This window comes from Geospiza fortis, unplaced genomic scaffold (assembly GCF_000277835.1).
Source record: "Geospiza fortis unplaced genomic scaffold, GeoFor_1.0 scaffold515, whole genome shotgun sequence".
In the NCBI taxonomy this organism is placed as follows: domain Eukaryota; kingdom Metazoa; phylum Chordata; class Aves; order Passeriformes; family Thraupidae; genus Geospiza; species Geospiza fortis.
The window spans coordinates 60,080-80,522 of record NW_005054638.1 but is presented as its reverse complement, the minus strand read 5'-3'; the positions used below and the strand labels follow the sequence as shown (position 1 = coordinate 80,522).

Below are 20,443 nucleotides of genomic sequence, written 5' to 3'. Positions count from 1 at the left end.
GTGTTAACACAGAGCTCACTCAGGGTTTAGCTACAAGGTTTGGCTCCTGTTCTCAGCAAACATGTGCAGTTGGTTCCTGCAATGACCTAGGTGCCCTTAATATGATTTGAGTTAGTGATATTGAAAAGTGCTGATTGACTGTTAGCAGTCACATGAATTTTTGAAAACAGCTTCTAGAACTTAATTTGTCTTCAGGTGATTTTGGTGGGTTACCTGCACTGGCAACAATCTGCTAGATTATTCCAGGGAAAGCAATGTTCAGAGAAATGCAAACTTCTTTTGATCAGAGTTTATTCCAGTCATACTTACCCTCAACAAGCAAACACATCTGTAGGGAATTAGAGGCCTTGATTTTAAAGCCTGTCTGACTTTTGTGGCACATTCCTATCAGTCGTTGCTGTGGCCTTAGAGAAGGTGCAACAAAAGGCAATGCCAAAGACAGAAGTTGTGAATACCTTTGGTGTCTGACTGGTTCAGACTGTACAAACTTCAGAAGCTGAAGTTTTGTTCAAAGGAACACATCCTGCTGGTACCGCTTGTGTTGATTTTTAGTGATGTTTTCACATAAGAATGATGAGCTAAAATTGTCTAAGGTCTGTGAGAAGCCCTTCTAAAAAAGTTCTATGTATTGAAAATGTTTTAATTTTGTCTCTTGCTTTCTAGATAATACAGATTAGGGCTTCCTCTGAGAAGAATTCTGGACAGAGAGATACATAAATCAAATTGTCTTTTCCTGCCTGTTATGAAACCTTGCCTGATGATAAGGAACATGCTAGTTTAACAGTGGAATGAATTTTATTCTTCTGACAGCAATGTCTTGATAAAAAGAAAATGGAAATCTCACCCAAATTAAGTCTCTGAGAGACACTGGCAGCATGCAGACTGCTCAACTATTGGTGCAAAATCATGGAACTGCTTCTAACTACATCTTTGAGTTTTCTGATTTTCTGTAAGTCCTACTATGTCCACAAATCATCACTGAGAGAGACTCAAAGATAATTTGAAAAAGCAGTGTCGAGTATTAGCTTGTGAGAGTGTATCTGCAGATGTCTTAAACTGGCTGGGAGGCTAATTTTGCACCATGTGGAATCACAGAACTGTTATAGCTGGGGGGAACTGTAACGCTCAGGGACATCTTCCACTATCCCAGGCTGCTCAAAGCCCTGCCCAGCCTGGCCTTGGACACTTCCAGAGATGTCGAGTCCACAGCCTCTCTGAGCAGCCTGTGCTAGGGACTTACAGAGAAGAATTTCTTCCTAATACCTAATCTAAGCCTAAATCTACTCCTCTTTAGCTTCAAGCCATTGCCCCTTGTCTTGCCACTCCATGCCCTTGTGAAAAGTCCCTCTCCAGCCTTCTTGTATTACTCCCTTTAAGTCATGAAAGGCCTGTCCAAAGCCTTTTCTTCTCCAGGCTGAAGAGGCACAGGTCTTTCAGTTTTTCTTCATAGGAGAGGAGCACCAGTGCTCTGATATATACAGTGGCCTCCTCTGGTGTCATTTCAACAGGCTGGGGACCCCAGAGCTGGAATTGTAATGTATGTGGATGTCTGTGATGAAAACCATACACAGAAGGCGTTGGTAGCCCTTTTAGCTTTCTGTGAGAGATGCTAACATGGTTACTTTCTAATTTTTTATATATTTGTATGTCCACTGAGAGTGGGAGGGCTGTCAGCTATGTGCCTGTTCACTCAGGTTGAGATGAGAAAAGGCTGTAAGTTTGTGTCTGTTAGCAAGCATTGCCCTCTCTGGTTCTGTATGTTTGGTATGCTTAGCTAGATCATATAATCGTTAAGGCTGGAAAAGATGTCACAATTCCAAGTGTGCTGAAATATTTCCAAAATTTTCCATGCTAGGAATGTATTATATATTAAATCTGATGCTTGTCACAAGTTCTCTTTCTTAGATTTCATCCTGCTACTTGTTATCACCAGCACCCTAAATACTTAAATTTCTTTTTTAGAAGCTGTATGTGTTGTTTGGTGTTTTGGAGCTCAAATATCTCTTTGCAAACAGCCCTGAAATGAAAAGATCCTTTTGGAAGTAACTCTCATCAGGACAAAGCTGCAAATTTAGACTTTCCAAATACTTGGAAAGCACTATCGTATGTTCCTCATCATTTGGGGAGGCTGGCTGTGTTTAGCTGTCACAGTCATTTTTTTATGAGCAAGTGCCTCCTGTTGTGATAACTGCTCTATTGCTTATCATGGGCCTCTTTAATGCCAATCATTATTAGTGAGAGCTTTTCTCCACGGGACCAAACTCAATACAGTGGATCTTCTCCTCCCCACTGTCATCCATCTCCCTGTCAATTTCCTGCTGGCTTTTTTCCTTTGTGCCAGGATGTGCAAGGAGGTGGGATTTGGAAACACTCCAGTTTTGTCGGTAGGAGCAGGTAAAAATGCTCAGCTACTGCATACAGGGAGAGGTCCTCTGGGCCCAATTCCTGTTCATCAACACTGAGAGAGTTGTTTCACACTCATTAATACCAGATCAGTGCAGTATGGATTGCAAAGCAGTGGGATATTTGGGTAAGGTGGGCCTGTGGCTGCTGAACACACTGAATGCACAGTCTGGCCTTTCTGTGGCTTTTTGTCCACTGAAGAAGGACAGGCAGCACTTGGTTCAGAATGTAGCCAGCCTGCAAATGTAGTTAACCAGTGATCTTCTTTTTAACAGTTCTTACTTACAGCTGTTCTTAGGGCCTGACCAATGCATGGAGACAAAGCTCTGGAACCTGTGGTCCAGGGATTGGGGGGCTGAGAGCTGAATTTCTAGTAAAACTGAGGCATAGTCTTAGCTGTTACTGAACTCTGTTGTTTACGGAAGTGCTGTCCCTGCCTTTGGTGACTGTACAGTTAGATCACCAGTGCTTTGAAAAATCCAGGCTTGACCATTTTCGTGGCAGCTCTGCTCTCTGCAGGGATCATTAATGCATCCAGCTGCAGGAGGAGCAGAAGCATCTCCCAGTGGATGTACTTGTCACTGGCAGTGCAGGGCAACAACAAGTGTCTGTGCTTGGACACTTCTAAATGATGAGCAGCTGGGACCAGCTGGGGATTAAAATGTCTCATGGGCACCTCAGGTACCTGGTCTGCAGAGTTTAGATGTCCTTTTTGGAGAAGTGGACACAGGCTAAAGCACCTTTTTGTTTTGGAGGAATCAGGGTTAGTCTCTGCTCTGTTGGCCAAGATGCCACCTGCTACACAGGTGTTGGTTGTTCCTTCTCCACTGAAAATGGGAAGCAGATGCATAATGATGGCTGTTAAACTGAGCTGTATTACAGGATTGTTGCCTGGTTTTATAGATTGGATAATACAGCACCTCATGATTCCACTGGAAGCTCTGAGGAGAAATGTGCAGTTCTTATAACCCCATCATCTCAATCCCTCAATATAGTTGGGTCCAAAATTTTATTTTTATTTTTACCTTGAGCAGACTCTTCTGCAAAGTTGGATAAAGAATAGAAAAGCCAGGAACATCTGTAAGAGAGAGGTCAGAAAACAGGTATACATGCTCTTGGAGTACCAGAGTGGAAGTGGAAGCTTATTCATGCAGCTCCCTAAATGGTCACTTCCTTGTTTTTCATTGGAAAAGAAAGGCCACCTAGGGATGTGGGTTATACAGTGGTACCAACTCTTGGAATTCTGATTCTTGCAGGAAGAGCTGTCCTGGATATTGTCCAGGAAGTTGCAAACCTGGCAGAAAAAACACTACTGTCCTGTGAAGAAATCAGATGTGCAGGTGAATTGTGGTAAACAGGGCAAGAAACTTGCAACCAGAAGGACAGAAAACGAGAGGAAAGATGAGATAGAGCATGTAAATTGGGAGAGAGTAAAATTTAAGATCAGTTTTGCAGCAAAATAAATTAAAAGTTTTGTGAATTATCAAAAAACCTGTAAGCAATTCCACTGTGAGATTGTGGAGCTGAGGTGGGAAGTTTTGAGTGCAGCACTAAGGAAATGCAATGCCTCACCCAAGCTGTTGCCAAAGCAGTGGGGTGGACAGAGACCTATGGCTTGACCCATTCCTCGCTTAGAAGAGCAGAAGTTCACAAGTTCTGCTGTTCCTGTTAAGGAGATGCTGAAATTCTTCATTGAGAATTTTGGAGCACTCTTTGCTGCTGGAATTAAAGAAGAAAAATATGCTGGAATTAAAGAAGGTGCGATGAGAAATACAGGGTTGTCCCTTATGAAACTACTGAGCTGACCCCAAAACTTTAAGCAGGCTTGCCTGTGAAATTGGGCCCTTGAAATAAAAATATGTGCTCTGAAGGACTTCTTAAATGAAGTATTTGCCTTGACATGGCTGGATGAGAAAATGCTGTGCAAGCTTTCCCTGCAGCTGCTCAGTGGGTGACTGTAAAAGCAGAGTTAGATGTATCCCCTGCAGCCACAAATCATGGTTCTGAGGAGGCACATTGGCTTCTGCAAGCTTTAGAAGTAATATTAAAATGTGAGAGTTATGTTGGAAGAAAGGCCATGTGCCAAATAAAAGCGTATTTAGGTCAGGAGAGATTCTCAGGCTCTGTCTGTGGTCTATTAAACCTGTGGTCTCCAAAGCAGGGTGCATGCACGTCAAGGTGTGCATAAAACAGTCCACTGAGGTGTGGAAAAACGTGGGTTTGTGTTATTAATAAATTTTAAAACTATGTTTGTTTTATCTCTAGCTTATAGTTTTTAATTTTTCTGTATGTTTTACAAGTTGCATAATATGTTAGGATGGTGGCACCTTGGGAAGGTGGGGGGACATCTCAGATTTTTTTTCCCCTGGTACTGTTTGCAATTGCAGAAGTTTGGAGATTGCAGTGGTAAACCACAGATGTAGCCAAGATCTGTGTGCTGCACATAGAACAGCTGTGGTGAATGGTCTTGCATCTAATTTTAGGACTTGGAAATATGTGAGCTACATGGCCTGAGGCAGAACCCTGGTAAGAAAAATAGGACTCTTTGGGAGGAAAACAGATGATTATAGGCTAAAGAAAAATCCTAGGGCTAGGAAGAGACAAAGAGGCTGTACAAACTGCTGCCTTTGCAGCGTGCATACGAGGGGAAGCAGGTTGTGGCAGGTACCTTTGCTTAGCACAAAGGCTGTGGAGGGAGTGGAAGCAGCAGGGCAGTGCTTCAGCAAATATCATGCTGGGGCATTTGGAGGAGGGGGAATCAGCACAAGAAAATAAATAAAACCCAGTGCCCCCAGTCTCTCAGTCCCAGCCAACAGCCCATCTCTCGTCTTTCTGGGGCTCACACAAAATTTGATGCTTACAAAAATTGATGCATTAAAATGAAGATGCTGGGGAAAGCCTGTGATTCTGGCAGTATTGAGAGTTCATCAGGAATTAGAGGTCCCAGGAGCAGCTGCATAATGTTATGTTTAAAAACCACTGGAGAGCGGGTGCAGAGAGTGACACCTGCTCTTAGGACAGCTACCCTAAGGAGGCAGGTAGTGAAAAAGAATGAGGCGCTGAGGACTTGCTCATAGCAGGGAAAGAAGGGATGCACATACAAGATGGAGCAGCCAGGGTGCTGTATTTGCTGCAGTGTATAATCCATTCCAGTGCCATGGGTATTAATGATTTGGCATTTCTTGGCTTTTCTTATCCCTGTTCCTGTTTTGTTTGTGCTGTCACCTATGCGAGCACAGTGGTGCAATGTTTTTATTATGTCAGTTATTTTATTATGTCAGTTCTCATGGTTGAGGTGACAGGAGAAAAATATGAACTAAGGGAAGCAGAGAAAGAAGATCAAATTTGAAACTGCATTATCTCCAAATCAGAAAATAATTTTCTTTGTAAGAATATGTATATTTCATACTATTAATATTGATTGTGCTTAGTAGATTAGGGAATACAGTATTTCAATGTGTTTTTTTTTAATGTGTTTATACATACCTAGAGAAATAACTCCTGTGCATTTATAAAATGTGATGTTTTGAGCACTAGAAGCAGCAACTGCACATACATCACCCAAATCTAGAACTGCTTTCTGTGATAATCTGAGTTTTAACAGAGTGCATAAGTCCTTCAATGTTGTGAATGGGTTAACTGTACCTTTGTCTAACACTGTCTTTGGGGTATTTTAAAAAAGCAGTGTATAAATTGGTGGCCCTTGGATGGGCAGAAAAATAACAATTTTTTTTGTAAAAAACAGTTTCCTCTATGCAAAAATGCTGTATGTATGTATGATACGTAGCCTTACACCAATTTGCTGGAAATAATTTTTCCATTTTTAAAGAGCTAATCAGTTAATTTTTGAAAATTAGAATAATGGTGTTTTAGAGGTGAGAGCTGTGCATCAGCAGGAGAGGACTATTAAACAAGACATGATGTTCTGATGGTCTGCTTAGAAGGATGGCAGCAAACAGCACAGGACATGATGGTATATTTTATATGCTTCTGTCAGCTTTTAGTGTTCAAATGACTGTTTAATCATATTCTGACCAAGTCAGATTGCATGCAAAATTGTTCCCTTTAGTTTCAGCCATAGTCTCTCATGCAATTTGCAGGCTCCAGTAGCATTTGAGTTTATATGAATTTGTATGAGCACACACTCATGCTGGTGTGTAAGTGTCCACAAAATGCTACAGGCTAACTTTCCATATACAATTGACCTGGAATAGGTGCATGTCTCATTAAAACTCTTACAGAATGTGATTTCAGTAACATCACACTATTGGAATGAACATTAAGGTCTCAGCTACAGGAAATTTGGAATTTGTCTTTGTGGGCTGAGCCACTTTAATTGTAACAGCCCAGTTGTTTGTGTAGACTGTATTGGCTTTAAAAATCAAATGCCCAATATCTCAAACAATGTCTGTGTGAGCTTCTCTGAGGCCTCTATAGGTGTCATGAGACAAAATTGCCCAGGGAAGAGCACAGACCTCCAAGAAGACCAAGACTTGGCCCTAAGGAGGAGCTTAAATCCATAGAAGCATTTGCAACAGCCTTGCTGGATTTATAGGTGAAAAACCATGTTTTTCAGTCTATCAAAATCTAGGGCATCCTTATCCATCAAAATAGGTTTGTGGCCTTGCATCCAGACAAATGCTATTGCCTTTTCTAGTAGCAGCACAGGTTCTGAAATAATTCTGTGAAGACAAGGGTTTGTCAGCTCTTGGTTGTCAGGGCTTGCCTGAGGCTTTGTTCTGCTCTTTTAACTCTTGCAGCAGTTGTCTGAAAGAGTGGCATTACCTAATCAATTTTAGCTTAAGGTTGCTTTTATATGCTTGTATAATTCAGTGCCTATTTTTATAATAATCCTCATCAGTTTCTCTGCCTAATGGGTAGAACTAACAAGTCTCTATTCTTTTAAAAATGAACTTTCTGAATGGCAGCATGGGAAAGAGCATACATGGGACAATAGGCAGAGGCCTGAAATCTATGAACACAAGGTGGTACCAGAGCCAATCAAGCCACCAGCAGCCCCCCCACCCACCAAGGAGGTGTTGAGTGGACTAAAGAGGAGCAAGCTCTCCCCATCAGCCCTGGTGCCTTTCTCTTGGAGAAAACCTGTGCCATAACCCTCTCTCCTACTCCAGATAAGCAGGATTCACAGAGGAGTCTGTGGATAGCATAACAGTACAGAGAAGGGAGAGGTCTGTAAATTCAGAAATGTTTTTGTTACAATTTGCTGTATTTTTTTATAGTAATAAATTGATTTGGACTAATAAGTAGTTCTTTTATTTAAAAATGTAGTAGTCTAACAATAGGTTCTTAAATTCTTGGCTTTCCATCCAGGGAGTGTTTATGAGGCCCACATAAACTGCATGTGCTGTGCTCAGTACTGTCCTTAGAAGTGGGCAAATTTGGGATATGGGGATTTTACTTGATGGGGGTTATACTTCCCTTGGCTGCATAATGGACATAGATAAAGAAAAGAGGAAAGCAAAAAAAAATTTTTTTTCATTGCTATTAAGGAGAGCTTCTACCAAGGTGTTTTGTATGAGGGAAAAGAGCAGGTATGCTAGAAATCCTTTGTGTGTCTTGGCAAGGGATGAAGGTGGAGGTTTATAAACCAAGTGAAGCAACAAAAGATCTGCATGAGATTGAGCTTGCTGCTGGATTTGCAGGAGTCTGTGCAGTCCTTGTGTGTCCCTAAGAACTCCACTGCCAATATGAATTCCAGAATATAAGAGGAGCAAGAGGCCCTGCCCCTGGACCTCGTCGCCAAAGGCTACACTGTGGAGAGGCAGTTGTTTGTTTACTTTCATAATATTACAGCTTGCAATCAATACTCACACAGTTTGCTGAGCCCTGAGGGGACAAAATGAATGGCTTTTTCTTTCTATTTGGAGTCCACTGGCTTGTGCCTGTTACATGACTCGTTTTTAAACCAGCTCACCATGATTTTGAGAGGAAATTTCCAATGTAGAATTCATTCCCTGGAAAAAAAATCAGAAATAAATAGAACCATGTTAATCGCCTGATTTTCATCCCCTTACCCTGTCTAGCATTGCTGTGCTCTGTTCTTTCCCATGCTCATCTCAATATTTCTGCCCGTTGATCTTTATACTGAGACCTGTGTGAACACCCTCCAAAGTGTTGGCTTCCTAAGCTGTCATAGAAGGGCAGTGGGAGGAGAGGGGTTTGGAAATTTACTCACAGATGTCCATCTGAGGCCTGAGAGTAGCTGGCACTTTGCAGAAGCTTCATCCCTGCACTTAAATGTGTGGATCAGCAGCTTGCCTGGGCTTAGGCTCAGCAGATGTGGCATACAAGAGCACCATGCAGCACATATTTTTGAAATACATTTTTAATATTGGGTTGGCATTCCCAAAATTAGTTCTGTGCAGAGCTGTGAAGCTCCATTATAAATAAAAATATTTCTCATTCTTGCTAACACATAAGCATCCAATTGGTTTTTTTTAATAGCTCAATAGGTTTCAGTAGAACAGTTGGCTAAGGAGGTTTTGTAAAGAAAAAAACAAAACCAGTTTTCTGGAGTAAAATACAAATTTTCTGAATTAAGAAAATGCCTTTGAATATTTTTTTCTTATAATACAGTATTTTAATAATTTTAAAATAACATATTAAATTATCTTCAGCAAAACCCTGCTGGTTTTGGGAGGGTAAGGGTAGAGTGTTTTCCAGAGTCTATTGTATTGATAGACAAAATTTTCAGTCTTGTGTTTTTACATCACAGGGAAAAGCTGTGGTCTGTTTTCCTCTCCTACCCTCCATCCCATAGGAGTTTTCCTGTAGTTCATCCATTTTTCCTCTCTTCTGCACCATTGCATTGTTACCTGCTGTGTTCTTGAAGTTTTCTTTTGCTTTCTTCTTTCCCTTCAATGTCTCCCTCCTTTTTCGCCAGTTAAGAGCCTGAGGCGGAGGCTGCTGGTTTTCTCCTGTTGAAATTGTTCAGGTTCCTCAATGCCTGTTGGTGCTTTGCATGGGGACTCACCAAAGAGAATTTAATTGGTTTCAGAGGGTAAAATTTGGTCACAAGCCCTTCATGATAGTATCCCAAATACCTACAGGATCTTCGGTCTCCAGCCAGAACCTTGCAAGACTGTCGGTGCAAATCAGAAATGGTGATGATTATTTTTTTTGTGAGTTACGCAAATGAGACCCTGAATGTAGAACTCTCGTGGAATAGTTTACAGATGGTGATTTAGCATAAACAGAGTACCTATATCTCGAGCCCACTACTAATTAAGTCAATGAGTTGCAGTTCTGGATCTCAACTATGTTACTTTTGGTACGATATCCTGCTACATTTTCATTACACTGATCATGTAACAAATCTCTGTAATTCAGAATCCTTTATGTACAGGAAGAGTTACATTAATGCTGACCACACCTGCAATTTTATTGCTGTAAATACCCTTAGAGGTGGATGGAGTTTTAACCAGTCAGAAGTAAAAGAAACAACCTGAAACATGTCTTTTGTGTTTGTTCAGAAAAGATCACAAAGTGATTGGTCTAAATCAAGGTGACGTACCTTCAGGTAGGATGGGTGGAGGCCAGAAATACTCTTTCTTTTTCCCATAAGTGTTTCATTTAGATTCACTTTAAAGTTTGAAAGGCTGAAATGAGACCTAGAGCAGTTAGGGGTTTTTTTACTTAAAGGACTGTTAGGAGCAGGGCAGTCTTGTAATTGCATGGATAAATTTAGTGGGTTTTTTTTTGTTTTTTGGGTGTTTTTTTTTTGTTGTTGTTGTTTTTGTTTTTGTTTTTTTTTGTTTTTTCTGGAGACTGCTTATTATTTTTTTAAAGAATTCCCTAATGAAATTAGTCAGATTCCTTCTTCATTTATCATGTACCACTAATCCTTTTGCAAGAAAGAGAGGAGCATTGTCAGCTATAGCAGGTAAAACCTTAGTCATACAGTTTTGCTGATGTGACACCGCATTTCGGTGGGTTTCATTCAAAACAACACAAAGTAAGTGATACAGTGAACATTTTTAGAAGGAATTCAGTGTCTCACCAAATGGAGCAGACCACCCATGATGATGGTTCCAGACCTGCTGGACAAGGAGAGGTTCATGGGTTTAAGAGGGTTCAGAACTGGGCTTGTGGCCATTTTGTTTGGTTTTCTGGATATTAACATGCACATACCTGCTATTCCCACAGATATGTTTGGGTTCTCTTTGACATCTATAAAATTCTGGCCAAGTGGTGTAAATGAAAATTCTGTTGACAGAAGCTGCAGCACTGAAGTTTCACTTTCCTCCCCATGGTAAGAAGTTGTTACAAGGCCTCTGCTGTGCTGACATAACACTTGAACTCTCTTGAAGATATAAGTGGTGCAGAACCCTTATCAGTCTGCCTATCCATGGACTTTGTACTGTTGCTTATCACTCAGTCATGGGATATTTTCTACATGAACCTGGTAGCAAGGAAAAACAACCCTAAGAACCCTTGAAATCTGAGGCATCACTTTCTTCCAGGCATCAAATTCTGCTTTGACACTGGGGATTCAGCAACACATTTTTAAAAGAATGAATTTAGGAATCAAGATAGTTATTAATGTAGCTTTTTTCATAACCAGATGGGCTTTCTACTAAAAGATATCATTTCAGATATGCTGTGAACTGTATTACTTAAGTATCACTGTTCTGTGTCAAGTGCTGAATGTGAAAATGTGACTTCTGCTAGCAGAAAAGGATCAGAATTCTCATCAGAGAAAGAAAAAATTTTCTGCCTTAAATGCTGCAAAGTATTTTTTATGTAATGGTGAATATGTGTGAATTTATTTTGCATATTGTTTCTATTCCTTTTTTTGGCTGCTATTAGTGATATGTAATTAGTTTGTTGGCCAGGAGCCTGTAAGGAGCACTTTCACTGACGGGGCAATTTAGTTGAATGGTGTAGCTATTGAATGGTACTGTTCTCCTGGCAGAAACCAGGTGAGTTTATAATAAATTGTATTCTGGGGTGAGATCTAGATTCAGTAAAAGCTTCTGCTTTACCAGTTCAGTTCCTCTTTTCAGTGTTCTGGCAAAGTGAGACATTGTGCTGCTCACATGGGAGTGCCCTTGGAGACAGCCACCAGCCGAGGCCTGAAGCTCAGCACACAACATTTGTTTATTTGTTTATTGCCACTAGACAATTTCACATTTAACAGCTAAAGATCAAGCGTGACTCAGACACTCAGGTTTGGACAGACATTTTCTCCAGTCTCACACCATGTTGCTGGTTTAGTGGCTGTGGTGTTGGTGTCTCTGTGCCTCTCAGTTCACAGGGAATGGGTAAAGGGTTCTTTGATGATATAAGTGCCTTCCCTTTTTCCCAAGCCCCATTGTGTGTAGGGCACACTTCCTCAAGGGCAACATAATCCAAAGGATAACTTTCTCCTTGGCAGGTAAAAATTAGTGTGTTTGGGCTACTGAGGTAACAGAGTGCCAGTTAATTGTTGCAACCATTGTTATTTTCTTAGTTTTGCTGTTTTCAGGCAAGTGGTCTGCTTTGTGTTTGGGTGCAAGGCCAGCAAGTAGATGTTATGCCACAAAGCCATTTGTGCTTTTTGTCGCGTGGTTTGGCTTTTGAAGTGAATCATGCCACCACTGTGGTTTCAATTACTTTGAAAACAGTTACACCTGTACTTGGAGTTTACTGACTGCCTTTTGCAGTAAAATCTTTTATTCCTTCAGCCCTTTTTTGTGCATCAGTTTGATTTATGTGGAAGAGAGTTCTGGGGAAGGAATATTAACCCTCTATTTTTCTGTTGCAACCTGTTCAGAATTGCAGGCATGCTCATGGAGAGGTTGCACAGGGATAATATGGTGCCTTTGGACATGGCAGGTGAAATTACAAAGAGAGAATGTGAGGCTGTCACATCTCGGGGCGTTTTTGTGAGGTTGCAGTGTGTGTTCTGCTGGCTCCAGCAGCAAGCAGCCAGGGAAACCCGTATTCCTAAAATGTGCAGGAATTAGCAGGCACATTTGAAGTGCAGAGATTGTGTTGTCAAGTGGACAGAGCGCCTGACAGGAGTCTGAGAAGAATGTGTCTTTCTTCAGCCTGTACATTGAGTCATTCTGTGATGTTTGGCAAATTGCTTCAACTGTTCCCCCCCCCACAGGAAATAGAGGACCCCCCTTTACAGTGAGATCTGTAAGAGAGAGTGTAGATACATAGTGATTATAAAAATACAGAATATATAGTGATTATAAAGATATAGTTCTTTGCCAAAGCTTAGATAATCATTGTTAGCAGAAGTATTCGTTTTAATTTGTTTCCTTAACTGAACGGGGGCTTGACATAAGCAATTTGTGTTTCATTTGGGCAAAATGATTGTTGATAGAATGGTGCAGAGGTTTTGGTGATTTTTTTTTACTTGTAAACAGAATTAATATTTTAATGAGAGTAAAGATCTTTTTAATTTGAAGCCAATTGCCAACAGAGGTCTGCAAATTGCTAACATAAGGTTCAAGTAATTTGCATAAGGAAATACTGATGTTTCAAGTATCTTTTACATTGTTACAGAAATAGTTGGTGTTCCTTCTAATATAATATTTACACCTTTTTTTGGAAATGTGTTAGCTGCTGCTGAAACGATCATGAAACTAAGAGACAGAAATCCATTTTTTTTGTGTTTGCATCACATCCTGGTACCAAATGGCCAGTGTTTACCCTCCTCACCTCTTTCTTGGTCAGGGAAGATTTGGGATTCTCCTGTGAGGGGGTATCCCACATGTGCCAGTGGCTTTGCTGCTGCTGTGGATTGTGTAGCAGCTCCTGGATTTCAGGCTGGTGGTCTCTAACCTACGGCAAAACAAATAAGCATTGATTCCGCTTAACTGAAGTGTAGTTAAAAACTGTGATGAACAGGGCCTGTTAGCACGTCTGGATTGCTGGTTTGAGTATTTTCCACAGAAGCCCAGACATCCACTGTGGCAATATGTGAAACACACTGTTCATCTTCTCTTCCTACCAGTGCAGGACATGGCTGTAAAAGCATAGGTTTGACCATAGGGTCTCCAGAGGAATAGACCACAAATTAACTGGTTTGTTGACTGATCACACAGAACAACAGTTGAATGTGCTGTGTCTGCTACACTATAAGGGCTCAGTGAATGCTAGTTTGTCCTAGATATGTCCTTCTTGCTGTCTGCCACATGTTCACATAAAGCGCTTTAGAATATACCTGAATGGGGCATTCTGAAAGCCATTCCCCAGGATAGACCCCTGCAGCAAGAAAATCTCTTCAGCTTGAATTCTCTTTTTCTTTGCTGTCCTTTTCATTCAGTTTTCAATTAACTTATTTATATTCTCTGCCTCCACTTGCTCTCCCAGGAGATGCCAGGCAATAACCTCCTATGCTGTAGATATGGTGCTTTCTGAAAATGCACAGGTGAGGTAAATTGAGCAAGATAAGAACTAATTTTAATTAATTTAGAAATATTGCATTATACAATTACATATATTGTTTTAAGAGTGGAAGCATCTCATAATACCAAAGCTTCAGATTATTAATATTCTCTCTACAGTGAATTTTAATTAGTTAGAATAGGTTTGACCAGTTCTACTCTCGTGCTGTGATAACATACCAGGCCTGAAAAGGTCACAGCTACTGGGAAAAGACTCTTACAGTTTCGCTCACATGAGTTTCTTAGGAATTCAGTCAAGTTGATAAAAACAGAAATAATAAATGGAGAAGGCTGATGCTGATATCATAGCTTTTATTTGCCATTGCTGTGGTCAGAGACTTTGGGCTCCAGAAATTTGTTCAGTGTGAAGAGGTCTGCCTGGATTAGAAAACAAGATTTTTACCGAAACTTCTTTTACATCTTATTATGGTCCTTTGAGCAAAACTGAGATCTCTCTGGCTGCTCTGCAGGCTGAAGCATCTGGGGTTTGCTGTAATCTGTGTTTTGCTGTGTCAGTATCCCTAGAGGACTCATTGCCAGCTGAAGAGAGACAAAAGACGATGCTCCCACCAAGACTGCACCTTTGCTTCCCTTTACTCTTTTGTCAGGTAACCTGATGAAAAGACCAAGCACTGGTAGCTGAGAGTTTTCCCACAATCTGGGAATTAGCTGATCATGCAACAATTTGCTCTCTTCCCACTTCAGCCTGACACAAATGTGCCATCACACAGGAGAGAAGCTGGCATGTAAAATGCTTTCCCATAGCCAGTGCAGTTTTTTAAACCAGTGGTGCACAATAAACTTAAAGGAACAGGCATAGTAATAAACATCTGTGAAATCTGGGGTCCTCTAGTGTTAAATCGGGCAATTTTATATGCCTATGAACCCTCCATTTCTTTGCCAGTTTGTTCAGTTGCTTTCAGTCATCTGTTGTGAAAGATATTTAAATTCTTGGATTGCCTTGCAACCCTCTGTTTTGGTAAGGAACACACATCAGTTGGAACTGAAGGCATAGCTTGGGGCTACAGTGTAGTGGTCTGGAAAATCTTGGTTATTTCTAACTTTAGACTGGTTAACCTTTGTCTAACCTTAGAAAAGTTTCATTGAATAATGTTCTGTAAGCTGCTCTGACTCTTTAACCTGCTATTCCACCAGGTTCCAAGTTTGCCAAGCCACAGGGCACAAGAGCTGGAGGTATTAAAAGTGCTGCTAAAAAATGAATTGCTGATTTATTTTTTTCCATGGTCCAAATGGGGTTAGATTACCTTGTCCTTTTTAAAGCAATGACACTAACCTCTGAGATAAACCCCATTTTATTTAATAAGTAAAGTTGAAGTCTGTTTGGAAAATTAGGTGTTTTGAGAATATTAGTATTTTAGAATGGGATACAGTGTAAGATGGGAGCATCTGAGGTACATCACAGGTGACATTCCTGACTATTTTGTTTGCCCTGAAACTGTATTTCTCAATGCTTAGCAGCTGAGAGGCTCTTCTTGACACAGAATGTGTCCTCACTGGAGTCACAGTAGCTCCGCTGTGCCTAAATCCACCATATAGGATGTGTATTTTACATCTGTGGGTCAAACTGTGAGGAGCTGAGATAAGGAATACGTTGAGCAGTTCATAGGTGGTGAGACAAGAGCCTGCCTCATGGTGCAGGTGGCGAGCACTGGCAGCTGATCCAGCTCCTGCATCCTGACCTCAGGTGAACTCGCTTGTGCTGGCCATGGTATTTCTCCCAGTAGCCCTGCTGAGAGCTGTTGAGAAAGCACTGACCCCTCTGTGAACCTCACCGGCTCCATGTGCCAAGGCCTGAATTGCCCCCCGGGTGCCAGTGAGGTCAAAGAGTCACGGGAAGATGCTGTGCAAAGCACCCTCTGCAAAATACATTAGTTTCCATCTCCCACCTCCTGCCCTGCCCTGACACATGGAGGAGCTTGGCATCAAGGCAGAGTTTCTTTGTGAGTGTTGGAAGTGAGGCTGGACCCACCTGAATCTGTGATCCTGCTTATTGTGCTTGGGTTAAAATTGATAGCAGAGGATTTTGATTCTCTCCTGTGTCTCATGCTTTGTGCAATCCTGCACCTGGCAGCTCTGGGCTACACACAACTTTTCCAGCTTCCCTCCTACTCTGTATCTCCCTGTAAAGGCATTTAAACCAGACTTAGCTTCTTGATGTGCTGCCTCATGCATGCAGAAAAAGACAGACGCTGTCTGTAAAATTTATGTTAGTCTTCTTTTCTCTGCTTCTTCTACTTTTCATGCAAAAATAGTGTCTTAGCACAGTGTTATAGGTTATGTTAATTAGGATAGCCAGTAGCCTGAAGTAATGCTAAGTGGGTAGATTTTGGTGTGTTAATGTATGAATTCGTATCAGGAGAGAAAAGCTCTGCAGAAAAGGCCCAGGTCTTCATTGCATTTGCTTGTTATGGGTAGAGAGTTTTTGTGCATAACACATGCTGTCAGCCTGAGCAGATTTATACAGATAAACATTCTGATCATGTGTACAGTCAGTGTACTGTAAGCATATCTGTCAAAGTGCAAGTTTAAAAGTCAATTACCAAAATCTCCTGGTTTAAAATTCACTGTAGGCAGGTCAGTGGGCTGAAAATGTGATTTTACGATTCAGAAGAATCTTTTGCTTGGGAGTGGATTGTATTTAAGGAAAACTATTGTATTCCTTATCACCCTTGGCTCTGTATATGGTGTATCTTGCAACCTCTTGTCTGTCTCTTCTTTTGTGTTGTAAAGGGAGAGCTTTCTCAGGGTGTTTTGTACACAGGTAGACCTTGCAGTTCTTACTAGACCATGTCCTTGGTCTGTTAGGTCAGTGCTCTGTGATATGAACCTAATTTTGGACTTTGCAAAAATGTGAAATATACTGAAATACCTCTGTCTTTTCTTTTTCAGGATATAAAGTTTTGAACAGTGCCTCCCCAAGAAGTGTGATGAGAAATGGCTTTAGGAAACAATACCCAGAGAAGTTATTCCATCATCCCCTGCTTCATCTTTGTTGAGGTGAGTGCAGCATTCAGCTGCCAGGCCAGCACAGAAGGCGGCTCTTCCCTGCAGGAATTAAGTAATTTGTTAGCAATTTTATTTGTAGCAAAGGATGCTGTCTTAGTTGATCACGTAGATATCCATGTTCATACTTAGTGCCATCAGATCCCCCTGAAAAAGTCCTGCATGAGTTATCCAGATCTCAGGTACAAGCATGTAAGAACAGGCAGAGACAGCGTGTATCCAAGACTTCTCTGTCTGGTTATTTTCTGGCTAGTCCTGTGGTGGGCAGCAGCTGCAGGTGATTGCCCATCCTCTCTCTCCACCTTGGTGCTGCACAGGGACTAAAACTCATTCAAGGAAATTTCTGATCTCACAGTCTGATGGTTCATGGACTTGGGAAGCAGCACTCAGCTCTGATTTCAGTTCAGGTGGAACATAAAATGTAAATGAGGCATGCCTGACCTTTAAGTGTGATGAAGAAGCTTGGCTAGCACAAGGGCTGAGAATTGTCTAGCAGTGAATCTGCAGTTAATGCTCCATGTCTTTGTTAAAGGCAGTTGGTGGGGTGGGGTTTTTATTTATTAATTTATTATTTTATTATTTTAATCCATACAGATGGTAGTTTGTGGCTCTTATTTTACGTAGCCTAACACTGATAGGCTGACCAACATTCATTATTCAATTCCATGATTGTTCAGCTGGTGCTTATAGGGCTGGGGCAGTTTTCCTGGCAAGGGAAGTGACTCTGTGTTTCCAGTGAGGATGAAAGCTTCCATTAGATTTGGATGGTAAAAAAGGAGATAACTGCCTGTAAATAACCACCTTCAGAGCCACCTGTCTGATGTAGCGGGGATGGAATGCTCACTCTTTGGCCCAAGTTCTCAGGCAACTTGAGCCCTTCCATAAGAGAAGTGCCCAGAACTGTCAAAGGATTAATTGCTGTTCTGATGGAGACAATAGGTCACTGCTTTATTCTAATAGCTAGAGAAAGAAAGGGTAAAAATGAATGAAAAGCAGAAATGAGGTCAGAAAAACACCCTATACAAACAATCAGGAATGAGATGTCTCAAATTTATTGCTTAAACAAGCAGCTCTGAAGACTTTTAGTCCTCTAAAGAATTGAATGATGGGCCTGGTTGGCAACTTGTGACAGTGACATAAATTGTTCCTCCTGTAGATAAGACTGTCATGAGGATTTTTTGCTCCATAAATGTACATTGCTTGTCCTTTCACATAGTTGATTTGCTGATTAAAACACATTAAATTAAAAATCAGTCAAAACCAGAGAGGTAGTGTCTGAAGCTGAGTTCTCTCTGCTACATTCTTCCCCTCTTTGTCCACAGCACAGATTTTTAATGTAGCACTACTGGGACTACAAATTCATAGACTTGTGTCAAGCACTGTAGCATTAAACAACAGGAAATCTAATTTCCTGCTGGGAGTGCAGAGATGATTGATAGTAGCCATTCCATCTGAAAAGTCCCTGTAAATCTTAAGGCACACTGGAGATGCTCTTTTCCCACTGCTGTGCTTTTGAGACTAAAGTAAAGTGCTTTTTATTTTTTCCAGGGGAGCTGCCCAGACACCAAGCCCTGTGCTGGATTACCTGGGTTAGGACAGACCCTATTTTTGTTGGTCTGAAGCAACCGTGAGAATTGATTAGCAGTGTGACACCTTGCTGTTGCTGTGAAAAGCAGGACAGCTAATAATGTTGCCTGCTTTCCTGACAATGTTTTTCTGTGGGAGAACAATCCAGCAGCAGCCATGCTAGCTGAACATAATAGGAAAAGAGATAGTCAGTAAAAAATTATCATAGGCCTGTTCCCCAGAATGTGCTGTCTCCCCCACTGGAATCTTATCCTCTGATTAAAAGTTTTGAGGTATTTGCTCTTAAGAAAATAATGCTGAGCCTTGATTGTCATGTCAGATGCCCTGCCAGTGGCTATTTGCTAACTGCCTGCTCTGCAGTGTGCCTTCATGAAATTGTGATGGCAGAGGTAGAAATGAGGTGCCACAAGGAGTTTGGGCACTTATTAAATACCATCATGCTTCAGTCTGTACAAATATGACACAGTTTCAGCCGCTATTCTAATTTCCATTTTTTTCCCATTTCATTTTCCTCCCACTGAACTAACTTGTAGCAGTTAGTTATTATGGAACATGACCTGAAGATGAATGGGTTATTATAAAAACTTAAACCCTGTCCCTGACTCGACAAATTCCTTTTTATGTTCAAAATATAAAAGTTTTAATAATAAGGAGATAACATGTGATGTCTAATCTGAAATGACAGAAATGTTTAATCAACATTTTCATTCCCTAATTAGAAATACAATGTCACGTTATGAGTGAATTTAAAGGCTAAATAGGGAATCATTAAACTAATTTTGATCCACCTATCAAATCTAAGTCCCTCTCCCAAATAATGCAGGCAGCTTTCTGGATGATTCTTTATTATATTATAAAAGGTGTCATTACAGTCTGACATTTGTCACCAAATGTCTGTGAAGATTTGGTGCAGTACATTTTGTTAAACATGTAAACAATTAACTAGGATGTGCAGGAGACTGAGATTCTCCTTTTCCCTACCCTCCTTTGCAAGCAGCATCCCGAAAGAAGCCTTCAGGAGGCTTGGTTTGCATTAGACTGAGGTTAAATAGTAGTGCAAAGATCCCCCGTTCCACAGGTTCCAGAGCCCTTTGGAGTCAGGGATGAACCCAGAGATGCTTTTGATATGCCCTGGGTCCATCCCAACAAATGCCAGTGGTGCACAGCAGCCTGTGTGAGGATTTGTTGCTGGCCAGGACTGATCACTGGAGTGGTCTCATGGATAGCAGGCAAGCATCTGGGATGACAGGAGGAAAATTATCCCATTCTTCCTTTTCCACTTATGGTGGCCAAAGCTCTTTGTGGGGCATCTCCTCCTTCCTTCACCTGCTGGGACACAGCAGTGTCAAAAGCAACTGAACCAACATTTCAGCACAGCTGTGCCATTGTTTTGCTACCTTATTTTACCAGACTTGATCCAGGGAGTGCTGTATTCCATCTTTCCGTGGAAGGATGTGTGTTGGTTGAAGGTGGGGAAAGGTACAATCACACCTAGCAGATGCATTTTGTACATGAAAGTACAGCCAGCTTTCTGCAGGTGAGGAATAAATTGTCAGAATGACTAAGCTTCCTGAGATCCGGGCAGTGCCAGGGATGGAAGTGGGAGAAGTGCAATGCCTGTCAAATCCCAGTCCTCTTCCTGTGGGACTGGTGAGCTGCCCTGAGGTCTTCATCCAGCAGCTTTCCATGCTCTGTGCTCTTGCCCTCTCTTTGTTCATCTCATTTTGGCAATCAGGTTTCTAGGAGAAAACTCAGGCTAGGGAGCTGTAGGAGAGAGTCCAATATGGCTTTGAATTTGGTAGGTCTAAGTGTTATCCTGGCTTTTGCAGCCTATTTGATGGTCATCATTAGTGACAGGAAGTGCAAGGGGATGTGATAATTGCATTTAGCAAATAGGTGTTGGGAGGAAAGTTCCATAATGTGAATAAACAGCATCCCCACAACTACACATGACTTCAGGGGGAAAGCATGAGAGCAACTTCAGAGCCATTGTGTGTGTTTGAATGGTGGTTATTGAAGAAGCAGTA

The 20,443-nt window shown here is 41.3% G+C and overlaps 1 protein-coding gene across 2 annotated transcripts in view; it reads left to right on the top strand.

Moving 5' to 3' along the window:
• The first annotated feature begins 10,574 nt into the window (after nucleotides 1-10,574).
• Nucleotides 10,575-20,443, top strand: part of PLPPR1 (phospholipid phosphatase related 1) — a 68,278-nt gene continuing 58,409 nt past the window's right edge. The window contains exons 1-2 of one of the 2 annotated variants that reach the window (XM_005430466.2): nucleotides 10,575-10,675; nucleotides 16,716-16,823. In XM_005430466.2, coding sequence (XP_005430523.1) covers nucleotides 16,761-16,823 — 63 coding nt within the window. In that variant the 5' untranslated portion in view covers nucleotides 10,575-10,675; nucleotides 16,716-16,760. The remainder of the gene's footprint in view (nucleotides 10,676-16,715; nucleotides 16,824-20,443) is intronic. The other variant, XM_031064822.1, reaches the window with a different exon arrangement.